The sequence below is a fragment of the Pipra filicauda genome, unplaced genomic scaffold (assembly GCF_003945595.2).
Source record: "Pipra filicauda isolate LSUMZ 115617 unplaced genomic scaffold, ASM394559v2 scaffold854_size65383_pilon, whole genome shotgun sequence".
Classification (NCBI taxonomy): Eukaryota; Metazoa; Chordata; class Aves; order Passeriformes; family Pipridae; genus Pipra; species Pipra filicauda.
Genome location: NW_024105036.1, coordinates 1 through 12038, shown reverse-complemented (window position 1 = coordinate 12038; position 12038 = coordinate 1). Strand labels below are relative to the sequence as shown.

General features: G+C 60.5%; 1 protein-coding gene across 2 annotated transcripts in view; it reads left to right on the top strand.

The window, feature by feature from the left end:
• LOC113987475 (liprin-alpha-4) overlaps positions 1 to 12016 on the top strand; it is a 58262-nt gene extending 46246 nt beyond the window's left edge. Inside the window, exons 13-23 of one of the 2 annotated variants that reach the window (XM_039390655.1) lie at positions 766 to 857; positions 3485 to 3617; positions 4703 to 4908; positions 5337 to 5577; positions 5804 to 5839; positions 6436 to 6569; positions 6726 to 6883; positions 7430 to 7523; positions 7751 to 7832; positions 9246 to 9446; positions 11019 to 12016. In XM_039390655.1, coding sequence (XP_039246589.1) covers positions 766 to 857; positions 3485 to 3617; positions 4703 to 4908; positions 5337 to 5577; positions 5804 to 5839; positions 6436 to 6569; positions 6726 to 6883; positions 7430 to 7523; positions 7751 to 7832; positions 9246 to 9446; positions 11019 to 11258 — 1617 coding nt within the window. In that variant the 3' untranslated portion in view covers positions 11259 to 12016. The remainder of the gene's footprint in view (positions 1 to 765; positions 858 to 3484; positions 3618 to 4702; positions 4909 to 5336; positions 5578 to 5803; positions 5840 to 6435; positions 6570 to 6725; positions 6884 to 7429; positions 7524 to 7750; positions 7833 to 9245; positions 9447 to 11018) is intronic. The other variant, XM_039390656.1, reaches the window with a different exon arrangement.
• Positions 12017 to 12038: the final 22 nt, after the last annotated feature.

Here is a 12038-nt window from a genome sequence, read left to right as displayed (position 1 = left end):
CCTGGAGGTCTCACACTCTGAGCTAAAGCATCTGAGTATGACCTGCATGAACCCCCGTTGGCCCGTGCTGCAAACCTGAAGGGTTGTTACAGCTTTTGGAAGCTTTTGGCAGCAATGGGAAGCTTTTGGGATGTGCCTCATGTCTCATGCATGGCTGGGGGGGCTGGGGGTCTGCTCTCCTCCTTGGCCAAGGCCTCACTGTCCCAGATGCTCCAAGGACTCGTGTGACACTGTCGGGATGTCGCCCGCCCTGGCTCAGCCTGTTTGCCCCCCTGACTGGATCCTGCTGTGCAGGAGAACCCCCCTCCCCTCTCTCCTTCCCTGCCTGCAGCCTCCCCTCTCCCATCTCCCAGTGCAGGCACAGCTTCCCCCTGGGAATGGGGCTGGCAGCAGGAGGGGCAGGACCAGCAGCAAGTTTGGCTGGTGGGTCCCTCCCTGCTGGTCCTTTGCCAAGGGACAAAGTGCAGTGTGGAGAAAACCAGAGCATCCAACTGGGACAAATTCTCCTTCATCTCCCAAACCAGCATGGCTTGAGCACACACACATCTGTCTGTCTGTCTGTCTGTCCTGTGACCCCTCCCCAGCATCCTCCTCCTCTGTGCCTGCATGAGCTGTTTCTTTACTGTCCAAGATGCTTTAAACCTGGGGTGGGGATTTTTGAAGGGAATATATCCCTGGCAGTGGCCCAGGATGTGGATTCCCTCAGTCCTGGCAGCTCCTCAGAGCCAAACCCACCCCCTGCCTGTCCCGTCTCGCCCCGAACAGCGGCGACTGTCCGACGAGATCGACAAGCTCAGGCTGGAGGTGGATCAGCTCAAGACCAGGAGTGGGACCTTCGTGGAGAGTGTTCACTCCAGGTAAGAGCCAAGCCCCTGCCCCCCAGCTGTGGGGGCGTTTTGCTTTAGGGGACCCCAGGGCGCTGTTGGCATCAGGCACTGCTGGTGGCTCTCAGGGCAGGCTCAGCTCCAGCCCTGCAGTGCTTGATCTGCCCTGGATCTAAACACAGACTGTTTGGATCAGCTCAGCCCAGTGAATGGTCCAAAATTTGCTCTTTTAAGGGTGAAAAACCACTGGGATTTGTTTCTTTTTCTGCACAAAGGGCTTGGGGGTTAATTTTCCACGAAAGCTGGGTGTTCACCAAAGGCCTTTCCCCCTGTGGTGTGCAGGGGGAGAAAGAGGAATCATTTTTGAGGTGTTGCAGGTCAAACAGAATGAACTCCATTTTTCCCCCTCCTTTCTACCATGGTCCTCCCACACCCTTTCATTTAAAGTCTCTGGGAGATGGGGACGTCCCAGCCCAGAGCTGCTGGAGCAGAGGTGAGTCCGTGGAGTCTCAGCCTCCAGCACTGACTGGGATGCCCAGCAGGAAAACAGGGGGTGGAAAAGGAGGTGACAGCTCAACGTGCACCCCAGGGTGCTGCTGCAGCCGCCTGGGACAGCACACCCTCTCCTGAGCACTCTCAGCGTGGGTTCAAGACACCGAGGGGTCAATGGGAGCAAAATTCCCCTCTCAGGAAGGCTGGAAAAGCTGGGAAGGAGCCACTGAGACCAACCTCAAACCTGCCAGCAGAGAGTGCAAGGTCTGGAGGCCCCAGGTCTGTCATGGAGAGAAGAAAAGGGGAGAGTGAGGAAGAGCCTGTGAGGAACAAGGGTTGGCTGAGTGCTGGAGGAGAGCCTGGAGCACTTGTGGGACCCCTTTGGGTCTGTGAGAGCAGAGTGGACAATTCAATGGGGCTTTTTTAATATTTCTTGGAGGAAAAATCAACAGAAATCTGGAGCTGCAGAGTAATCCCCCAGCTGAAATGTCAGCTTTTGCCTGAGGTGCCTTTGTCTGGTCTTAGCTGGGGAGCAACTTTGTCAGCAGCTCAAATCCCCCCTGGAACTCGAGCTGTGCCTTTGCCTGCACAGCCCAGGCTGGCACAGCCCAGCTGCTCGTGGGGGTGGTTTTGTCTGGGCTCACTGGGGAGCCCAGCCCTGGGTCTGCCTGCAAACCAGGCCCACCGTGGTGGGCAAACACGACCTGCCTCGGACACCTGCTTTCGTCACCTGAAATGCAGCTTAAATTCAATAAACCTCGTGGCTCCTGTGGGAGTGTGTGCAGGGGGGAACGGCCCCGAGCCCCTGGGTGGGTGCTCAGGGCAAGAAGGAGCAGCCAGGAAACGTGGAGACATGGATGGAGTGCCAGGAGTGGCAGGAAGTGTCCTTGTGTCCAGCAGCCTCTGCCGTGCCCTGCCTGGCATAGGAGCTGCTCCCCAGCATGGAGGAGGAGGAGGAGGAGGAGGAAGAAGTTCCAGCTGGTTTCTGCTGGGAGATCCCAGACAGTGCTCGTGTCCTCACACCTTGAAGGTGCTTCCAGTGGCATTTTGTTCACGGAATTATGGAATCATTAAGTTTGGAAGAGGCCTCCAAGGTCAAGTCCGACCTTTGTCCAAGTCCCATTCCCACTAAATCCTCTCTCCAAGTGCCATGTCCACTCGTTTTTTGAACACTTCCAGGGGTGGCAACTCCACCACTGCCCTGGCAGCCTGTGCCAGTGCTTGGCCACTCTGTCAGTGAAGAAGATTTTCCTGATACCAACCTGAACCTCCCCTGGTGCGACTTGAGGCCGTTTCCCCCTGTCCTGTCACTTGTTCCCCCATCGGGGTGTTTTTTCATGAAAATGTTGAAGGAAACAGAGAAAGGAGAGGAGCTCCCTGGCTGGCCCCTGTGGTGCACGTGGGGATGGAGAAGACACAGGTTGTGCTGTGGGTGTTGGGAGGTTTGAACTGTTCTGGAGGGGGAAAGGCAGGAGGAGCCTGTTCAGCCCCCCCTGCAGTGGGGGGTTTTGGGGACAACTGGCTGGATTCCCCCCTGGGGTGCCCAGGATGGGGAGGGAGCAGCCTGGGAGGGCCCAGGGCAGAGCTTCCTACAGCCTGTGGGAAAGGTGAAGTCTCCTGAGGGGAGAATCATTGGGATCTGCAGCTTCCTCCCAAGGGGCAGCTCCAACCTCTGCTCTGGGTGAGGTTGGGCAGGGACAGGACCCAGGGAATGGCTGGAGCTGTGTCAGGGCAGGCTCAGGTTGGATCTCAGCCAAAGGTTCTTCCCCCAGAGGCTGGTTGGGCACTGCCCAGGCTCCCCAGGGAATGGGCACAGCCCCAAGGCTGCCAGAGCTCCAGAAGGGTTTGGACAATGCTCTCAGGGGCAGGTGGGATTGTTGGGGTGTCTGTGCAGGGCCAGGGGTTGAATCGACGATCCTTGGGGGGCCCTTCCAGCTCAGGATGTTTTATGACTGTGAGTCTCTGAGCACATCTCCAGGGCCAGTGGGGTGGGAATGGGACACTTTTCCCAGAGCTGGGTTTTTCCTCCTTTCCAGCACCGCTGGGATGGGCATCCCGGAGTGGCCTCATCCTCCTGCTCTGTCCCGAGCAGCCCGGGCTGCCAGGGGGGCAGCCTGGGCACCCTGGCACAGCGGAGCAGTGCCCACCACAGGGCTCTCTGTCCCCAGGTCCCACATGGGCAGTGCCACAGACCTGCGCTTCCCGCTGGTCCACGCGCCCGCCGAGCCCTTCGGAGCGGCCCCGGGGCTGCCCCGGGCACAGAAGGGTCGGTTCGCTGCCAGGAGGGAGGAGCCAGCCAAGGTAACCGGGCTGGGGCGGGGGGGGCTGGGATCTGCTCCTGCCTGGCATCCTGGCATCGTGGGGCTGGGATCTGCTCCTGCCTGGTGTCCTGCTCTCCTGCGTCCTGATTTGGGGATGTGGGGCAGTTCCCTCTGCCTGGTGTGTGGGTGAGGGAGGTAAGGAGGGAATGCTGGTTTAAAAGGAAAGCAGTGGGAGAAACAAACCCAACTCGAGAGAGATCCCAAGTCAGAGTTACAATTCACTAAAATGATTGCAGTAAGTGCAATGATACGAAGAAAACTGGTTTTAACCCCCAAAGACAGATGTATAACCCAGCACCCTGGGGCAAGAACAGAGCAGTGTTCATGGGCCCCAGTGCTGAGCTCCACGTGGCCCCCCCGGGGGCAAAGGAAAAGGAAAGGAGAGCTGTTGGTCAGGATGGTGGGCACAGTTCTGTTGGAGTTCTGGTCCTCCTCTGGATCCACCAGTGGTCCCAGCAGTGCCCAGACCCGCAGAGTGTCTGTGCTCAGGTTGAGGTGGGGATGCCCAGTGCCTCCCCCAGGGCGGGGACTGTCCCGAGGGGGGATTGAACTCTGTGAGCCCTGGGACGTTTTTGGAACCTTTGATGCTCTGGGTGGCTGCAGCTGCCCCTTGTGCCAGTCCAAGGTGGCCCATGAGCAGAGATGAGCCCTCGGGCTGGGGGTGAAGGTGCTGATGCCTCCCTGGAGGGGAGTTCCCAGGGCTGAGCCATTGGTGTGAGGACAAAGAAACGCTGCCCTGCCTGCAGGGTTCTGAGAGCCTGAGGTGTCAGGTGTGCCCTGGGCAGCTGCTGCAAACAATCCCTTTGTTAGCAGTCCCTCAGCAATGGCACAGAGGGTGTAGCACACACAGGGTTGGTTATCCCTTTATTAGCAGTCCCTCAGCAGTGGCACAGAGGGTGTAGCACACACAGGGTTGGTTATCCACAGGGTGATAAACTGGTCCCTGTGACTGGTTCAGAAGGGTTTCCCTTGGAGTCACACTGAGCTGTAACTCCTGTGTGGAGAGGGCTCCAGTCTGGCTTTTCAGGGGTGCCGTGTAGGACCAGTGGCCCTTGTCCCCCCCAGGACTGGGAGCAGGCCCAGGCAGGTGCTGTCCTGGCCACAGGGCCCCACAGCTTCGACAGCGACCCCGACATCTCGGACGTGGACGAGGACGACCGCGAGACACTCTTCAGCTCCATGGACGTGCTCTCCCCTGGGGGGCACTCGGATGCCCAGACGTTGGCCATGATGCTCCAGGAGCAGCTGGATGCCATCAATGAGGAGATCAGGTAGTGACCGTGGCTTGTGCCCTGCCTTGTGCTGAAGTGTCTCTGGGGGGGAGTCAATGAGCTGCCAGAAGGTGGGAGGAGTCTCTGATGCCCTAAAATTGAGGTCTTGGTGCATCTTCAGCCAGGGAAATGGCTCCAGAACATCCAGCCACAGGGCTTGGTCCTTCCTGCCCATGGCTCCTTGTCCCTCAGCTGCACCACTGCTGGATCACAGGGTCATTATTTTAAAAAAAAGCCCCCCAAGAGCATTAAAAGAACCCATGGTGTGTGTCAGCCCTGGTTTCTGTGGATCCTGGTGGATCTCGCTGCCATTCCTGGAGACTGGGGGGGCTCGAGTCACAGCACCAGGGTGCATTTCCCCCAGGGAAGGGATGTCCTGTGGCCGGGAGGGGTGAGCTGACCCCCTGAGCCCCCTCCTGCTCCCCCAGGATGATCCAGGAGGAGAAGGAATCCACCGAGCTGCGCGCGGAGGAGCTGGAGACGCGCGTCACGAGCGGCAGCATGGAGGGCCTCAACCTCACCCAGCTCTGCAAGAGGGCCTCCATCCCCACCTCCCTGACCGCCCTGTCCCTGGCCAGCTCGTCCCCCCCCCTGAGTGGCCGCTCCACGCCCAAGCTGAGCTCGCGCAGCGCGGCGCAGGACCTGGACCGCATGGGCATCATGACGCTGGTGAGGGCCCGGGGGCTCCCGGGGGCTGGGCAGGGGGTGTGTGACTGTCTGGGGTGGGAGCGATGCCCTGGCACCCTCAGGGCTGTGTGTGGGGGGGGGTGGAGCGAGGGTGCCCGTGGTTGTGTCTCTAGCCTGGCACGCCTGGCCCCGGGCCTGCTCTGCTGGGGGGGTTCTCCATTAACTGCCCCCCTTTCTGTGTCTCTCTCGCTTTCCCCCTTGCAATCAGCCCAGCGACTTGAGGAAGCACCGGAGGAAACTGCTAGTGAGTGGCTCCCATCCCGTTGGTTTTTGTCCAAGCCCTTTTTCCAGCCTGCTCCTGGCTCTGCCCACGCCGGGTCAGGGGGCAGCAGGCGCGGGATGGAGCTGGGGGACCCCAGGGATTCGGCAGGAGGATCATGGGGATCCCCAAAGGTGCTTGGACACGTTCCCACCGGCAGCCTGGGGGGTCTGGCAGGACGTGGGGAGGTTCAGAAAGCCACTGGGTCCTCAAACATTGTGTCCCCTCTGGCGTTTGGGACGTTCCCATCTGTGCTCCTCAGAGCCCTCTGCTCAGGGCCAGCAGCTTCTGTCTCCACACCCTGACCTGGACCATGGGGCTGCATCCTCTCACCTCCCTATTCCCAGGATCTCGGCCACACGGCCACGTCCTCCCCATGCTGGAACCATTGCCAGAGCTCTTGGGCCTCTGGAACCATTGCCAGGGCTCTTAATTCAGGCCAATCCCGGAGTGTGGCGAAGCCTCAGGGCTCTGGTGGCTCTTTTGGCCATGCCTCCATGGAGCAAGAGAGAGGCAGGCAGCAGGGCAAGGATGGAGCTGGGCTCTGGCTGCCCCCCCTCACGGCCTCTCCGCTTGTTCAGTCGCCCGCAGCTCGGGACGAGAGCCGGGAGGACAAAACCACCATCAAGTGCGAGACGTCCCCGCCTTCCTCGCCCAGGGCGTTGAGGCTGGAGAAGCTGGGTCACCCTGCTCTGAGCCAGGAGGATGGGAAGGGGTAAGTGGAGCACCCCGGGAGGTCACCCTGGTGCCTGCTCCCTCGGTTTGGGGACAGACACGGGGCACGGGTGGGACTGTGAGCCGGGCTGGGTTTTGTGCCCTGCTCGGGAATAACCTCCAGGCTTTGCTGTTCCTCTCCCTCCTCTGTCCCCAGCTCGCTGGAGGATCAGGCCAGCAACCCCAGCAGCAGCCAGGACTCCCTGCACAAGGGCTCCAAGAGGAAGGGGATCAAATCCTCCATCGGGCGCTTGTTTGGGAAAAAGGAGAAGGGTCGCTTGATCCAGCTGAGCAGAGAAGGGGCCACGGGGCAGGGTCTGTGACAGCCCCATCCCTGCATGCGGTGCCAGGCCCTGCACCCTCCCAGCCTGCCTGGCCTTGGGGTGCTCCTGGGGGACAGGTGGAGGGGCAGGGACACCCCTGCTGCTTTGGGAATGTTGGGGGGTTGGGACCTGGTGCCTTCTCCCCGTGGCCGGAGTGTTGGTGTCACCTCTGGTGCTCTACCAGAGCTGGGGGGTGGGTGGTGACCCCCCATCCCTGAATCTGTGATGTCCCCAAACCTGCTCCCCTCCCTGTGGGACCTCGTGGGGTTGGCAGAGCCCTTTGATAGGAGCTGTTTTTCCACTCCCAAATCCTTCCCTGCTCCCACGCTGAGCATTTTGAAACAGGAGGGGTGGCAGCTGGGGATTCCCTCGGGCTTCCCAGGGAGGCAGGGGAGCCTCGTGGTGGGTTGGACGTGGAGACTGTCCCTCCTGTGCTGTGACTGTGGGGACAGTGGCAGTGCCCACACTGGCCCTGGGGGATGTCACACTGACCCTGGGATGTCACTCTGACCTGGGGGTGTCTTCCTTCCCCCCACAGTGGTGCTGACTGACGCGGAGGGGAGCATCCAGGACCCCCTGGGCCTGGGCAAGCTGGGAGCTCAGGCCGAGAAGGATCGGCGCCTGCGGAAGAAGTGAGTGAACTTCCTTCCCTACCCTGGCAGGAAAAGGATGGCTGGGAAGCCATGGTGTGGATCTGGGAGTTGCTGGGAAGTGCTCTCATCTTTGCCCACCCTCGAGTCCTGTTACCTCCTTCTGCCTCCAGCTGGTTCTCGCTGCCCGTGGTCTGTTCCCTTTCAGGAGCTGCTCCCTTTCCCCCCAAACCCTCAGTAAATCACTCCTCTGCTTCTTTTCCTCCCAGGCACGAGCTCCTGGAAGAGGCCCGGAGGAAAGGGTTGCCCTTTGCTCACTGGGATGGCCCCACTGTCGTGTCCTGGCTGGAGGTGAGGCAGAGCCTGTCGTTGTCCCCACACTGTCACCACTGGGCTGGGATCGCTCCCCCAGCACTCCCAGTCCCACCAGGCTTGGTCCAGGCACTGGTGGCTGCAAATCCTGGGGGAGCAGAGGAGATCCCCCAGATCCCTCACAGGGTCTGCAGAGCTGTGGTTTGAGGAGAACTTTGGGTTAGAGCCCAGGTCTGGTGAGGAGCAGCTGAGGGAGCTGGGATGGGGCTGGAGCAGCAGGAGAACTCAGGGAGCTGGGGGGGCTCAGCCTGGAGCAAAGGAGGCTCAGGGGGGACCTTCTGGCTCTGCAACCCCCTGACAGGAGGGGGGAGCTGGGGGGGGGTCGGGCTCTGCTCCCAGGGAACAAGGGACAGGAGGAGAGGGAACGGCCTCAGGCTGTGCCAGGGGAGGGTCAGGTTGGATGTTGGGGAAAATTTCTTCCTGGAAAGGGTGCTCAGGCATTGGCAGGGGCTGCCCAGGGCAGTGGTGGAGTCCCCACCCCTGAAAGTGCTCAAAAAAACCCGCGGATGTGGCACTTGGGGCTGTGGGTTAGTGGTGACACAGCAGTGCTGGGGGAACAGTGGGACTTGGTGATCTCAGAGGCCTTTTCCAACCTGAGTGATTCCATGATCCCATGGAAGGCTGAGCTGTGCCCAGCACACACAGGGCTGCCCACGGGCCACCTGCACAAGGTCCAACCATAAAGAGCCCATGTGAGGCATCAACTTGATACTGAGCTTCAACTGGGGTGGCTCAGGGGGCAGTGGGGGGGGGCAGTGGGCAGTGGGATGGGTCAGTGGGCAGTGGGGTGGGGCAGTGGGCAGTGGGGTGGGTCAGTGGGCAGTGGGATGGGTCAGTGGGCAGTGGGGTAGCTCAGCCAGGCAATGGGGTGGCTCAGTGGGCAGTGAGGTGGCTCAGTGTGCAATGGGGTGGCTCAGTGTGCAGTGGGGTGGCTCAGTGGGCAGTGAGGTGGCTCAGTGGGCAATGGGGTGGCTCAGTGGGCAGTAGGTTGGCTTAGCCAGGCAGTGGGGTGGCTCAGTGGGCAGTGAGGTGGGGCAGTGGACAATGGGATGGGGCAGTGGGCAGTGGGGTGGATCAACCAGGCAATGGGGTGGCTCAGTGGGCAATGGGGAGGCTCAGTGGGCAGTGGGGTGGATCAACCAGGCAATGGGGTGGCTCAGTGGGCAATGGGGAGGCTCAGTGTGCAATGGGGTGGCTCAGTGGGCAGTGAGGTGGCTCAGTGGGCAATGGGGTGGCTCAGTGTGCAATGGGGTGGCTCAGTGGGCAGTGGGGTGGCTCAGTGTGCAATGGGGTGGCTCACTGGGCAGTGGGGTGGCTCAGTGTGCAATGGGGTGGCTCAGTGTGCAATGGGGTGGCTCACTGGGCGGTCACCACTGTGCCCTGTCCCGGCAGCTCTGGGTGGGGATGCCAGCCTGGTACGTGGCCGCGTGTCGCGCCAACGTGAAGAGCGGGGCGATCATGTCGGCGCTGTCGGACACCGAGATCCAGCGGGAGATCGGCATCAGCAACGCCCTGCACCGCCTCAAGCTCCGCCTCGCCATCCAGGAGATGGTGTCCCTGACCAGCCCCTCGGCACCGCCCACCTCCCGCACGGTGAGTGACCCTGCCCTCACAGACCACACAACACCCCCTGATCCCCACAAACCCCACAACAGACCCCCATAGACCCCCACAGACCCCCACGACACCCCCTGCCCCTCACAGATCCTCACGGACCCCACAACACCCCCTCACAGACCCCACGACACCCCCTGCCCCTCACAGACCCTCCTAGACCCCCACAGCATCCCCTGCCCCTCCTTCCCCTGGGAACCACGGTGTCCATCCACAGTCCTGGAGTTCCAGGTGAGCGTGGCCACGGAGGGGGAGATGTTCCCTCCTGGACCAGGTGATGTTCCCTCCTGGACCATCAGCCCAATCTCTGGCACAAAGATCATTTCTGGCCGTCCAGTGGGAAGCCCTTTCCTGCCCCGACGCTCCTCTCCTCGCTTGGGTTGTCAGCAGGAGCTGAGCCCTCCTGCGAGGAGCAGAACTCAGGGACTGGCTGCCCTGGAGAGGATAAAACCCCATCCAAACAGCCCCAGTCCAAACCTTTACCATTTACGGGGTCACACACACAGGTTTTTCAGTCATTTCAACACGAGCCTTTTCCTGGGACCACGTGAAGTTCCTGGGGCAGCCGGAGCAGCTGCAGACCCTGGGTGGGATGGAGGGGTCGTGTCTCGTGCTGGTCCCAAAGCCCTCGAGGGGTTGGTGGTGCCCCAGTGATGCCAGGACACGTCTGTGGAACAGCAGTGCAGGAGGAGAGGCCCTGGGCTGCTGTGCCCCCTCAGATGGCTCTGTCTGGGGTCACGGCTGCCAGGGACAGGCCCAGGGGCTCCAGGAGCATCCCCCAACATGCAGAGGGAGAGGAAGGGAGATGAAAGAGAGATGAAGGGCTTCTGTTTGCAGTGCCATTGGTGGTGCTGGTGGCAGGAGCTGGACACGAGCCCGGGTGGCCAAGAAGGCCACAGTGGCACCGGGGCTGTGCCAGCAATGGTGTGACCAACAGGACCAGTGATGTCCCCTGTGCTGGCCCTGCTGAGACCCCCCCTGGAATCCTGGGGGCAGTCCTGGGCCCCTCCTGACAAGAAAGACACAGAAGGGCTGGAGCATGTCCAGGGAAGGAAACGGAGCTGGGAAGGGGCTGGAGCAGCAGGAGAACTCAGGGAGCTGGGGGGGCTCAGCCTGGAGAAAAGGAAGATCAGGGGGGACCTTCTGGCTCTGCAACTCCCTGACAGGAGGGGGGAACCGGGGGGGGTCGGGCTCTGCTCCCAGGGAACAAGGGACAGGAGGAGAGGGAACGGCCTCAGGCTGTGCCAGGGGGAGGTTTAACTTGGATATTGGGGAAAATTGCTTCCTAGAAAGGATGCTCAGGCATGGGCAGGTGCTGCCCAGGGAGGTTTGGAGTCCCCACCCCTGGAAGCATTCAAAATGAAGCAGATGTGTCACCTGAAGACACGTGAACGTGGTGGTGGTGCTGGGCTGATGGTTGGGACTCAATGATATTAAAGGTCTCTCCCAACATTAATAATTCTGTAATTCCACGATTTGATGATGTTTGTGAACCCTGAGGACACAGCTCTGTGGTGGTTCCCTCTGACCCCTCTGCTGTTTTCCCTGCAGTCCTCTGGAAACGTCTGGGTCACCCACGAGGAGATGGAGAACATGGCAACCTCCACCAAGACGGTGAGGCCGAGCAGCCCCGAGCTCACCGAGCTCTGGGCGTGTGTTCATGCCCCAAACCCCAGGAGGGAAAGGGATCTCTGCTGCCTCTTGTGTGCCAGCTCTTGGCCAGCACCCTGCACCTGCTTAGAAACCACCTCTGAACCTTTGATATCCCAACAATTTCTAGAACTGGCTTAAAAACCATCAGATGCATTTTTGTTTGTCGAGCCCCCGTGGCTTTGTAGGGCATCCTGTCTGTCAGCTGGGACTTAAAGGCAAAAAGCAAGAGAGATCCCAAGATTGAGTCCCTGCATCATTCTGCACCCAGAGAAGCCTCTGCCTCACGCCCTGGTGACCTCAGCACACCCAAATATTGTCCCTGCTGCCTGTCCCTGCTGCTGCCTGACGGCTCGGGGTCCTCCAAAGGGATGTGGCTGCTCCCCCAAAAGCTCTGGCTCCTTTAGAGACGTAGCCACGCTCCCCTGTCTGCAACTTAATGACCCTGTGGCTCAGAACAGGGGCAGCATTTTGGATTTGTTGTGTGAATGTTGTTGTTGCTCCCTGGGTTGGAGCAACCTGGTCTGGTGGAAGTTGTTCCTGCCCAGGACAGGGTGTGGAACGAGAGGAGCTTTGAGGCCCTTCCAACCCAAACCACTCTGGGATTCTGTGATTTTGGCATTTTATTGAAGCTTTTTTCTGCTGTTTGAGCAGCATAGACCTGTGACTGGCAGGTGCTTTTTGGGTGGGAGGGCTCTGAGGTGTGGCAGGGAGGTGACACTGTCCCCTGGCAGGTTTTGTGTGGAAAACCAGCCCAGCTTGATAAGGAAGCTACAAAATCATTCAGTTGGGTTGGGCAGCCCTTCTGGGGGGTGGTGACCCAGGAACTGAAGTTTCTCTCTGCATCCATCTCACCTGGGGGGACACGAGAACTCCCCGATTTCCCAGGGAAGGCGCAGGAGCCCCGGGGTCGGTGCTGCC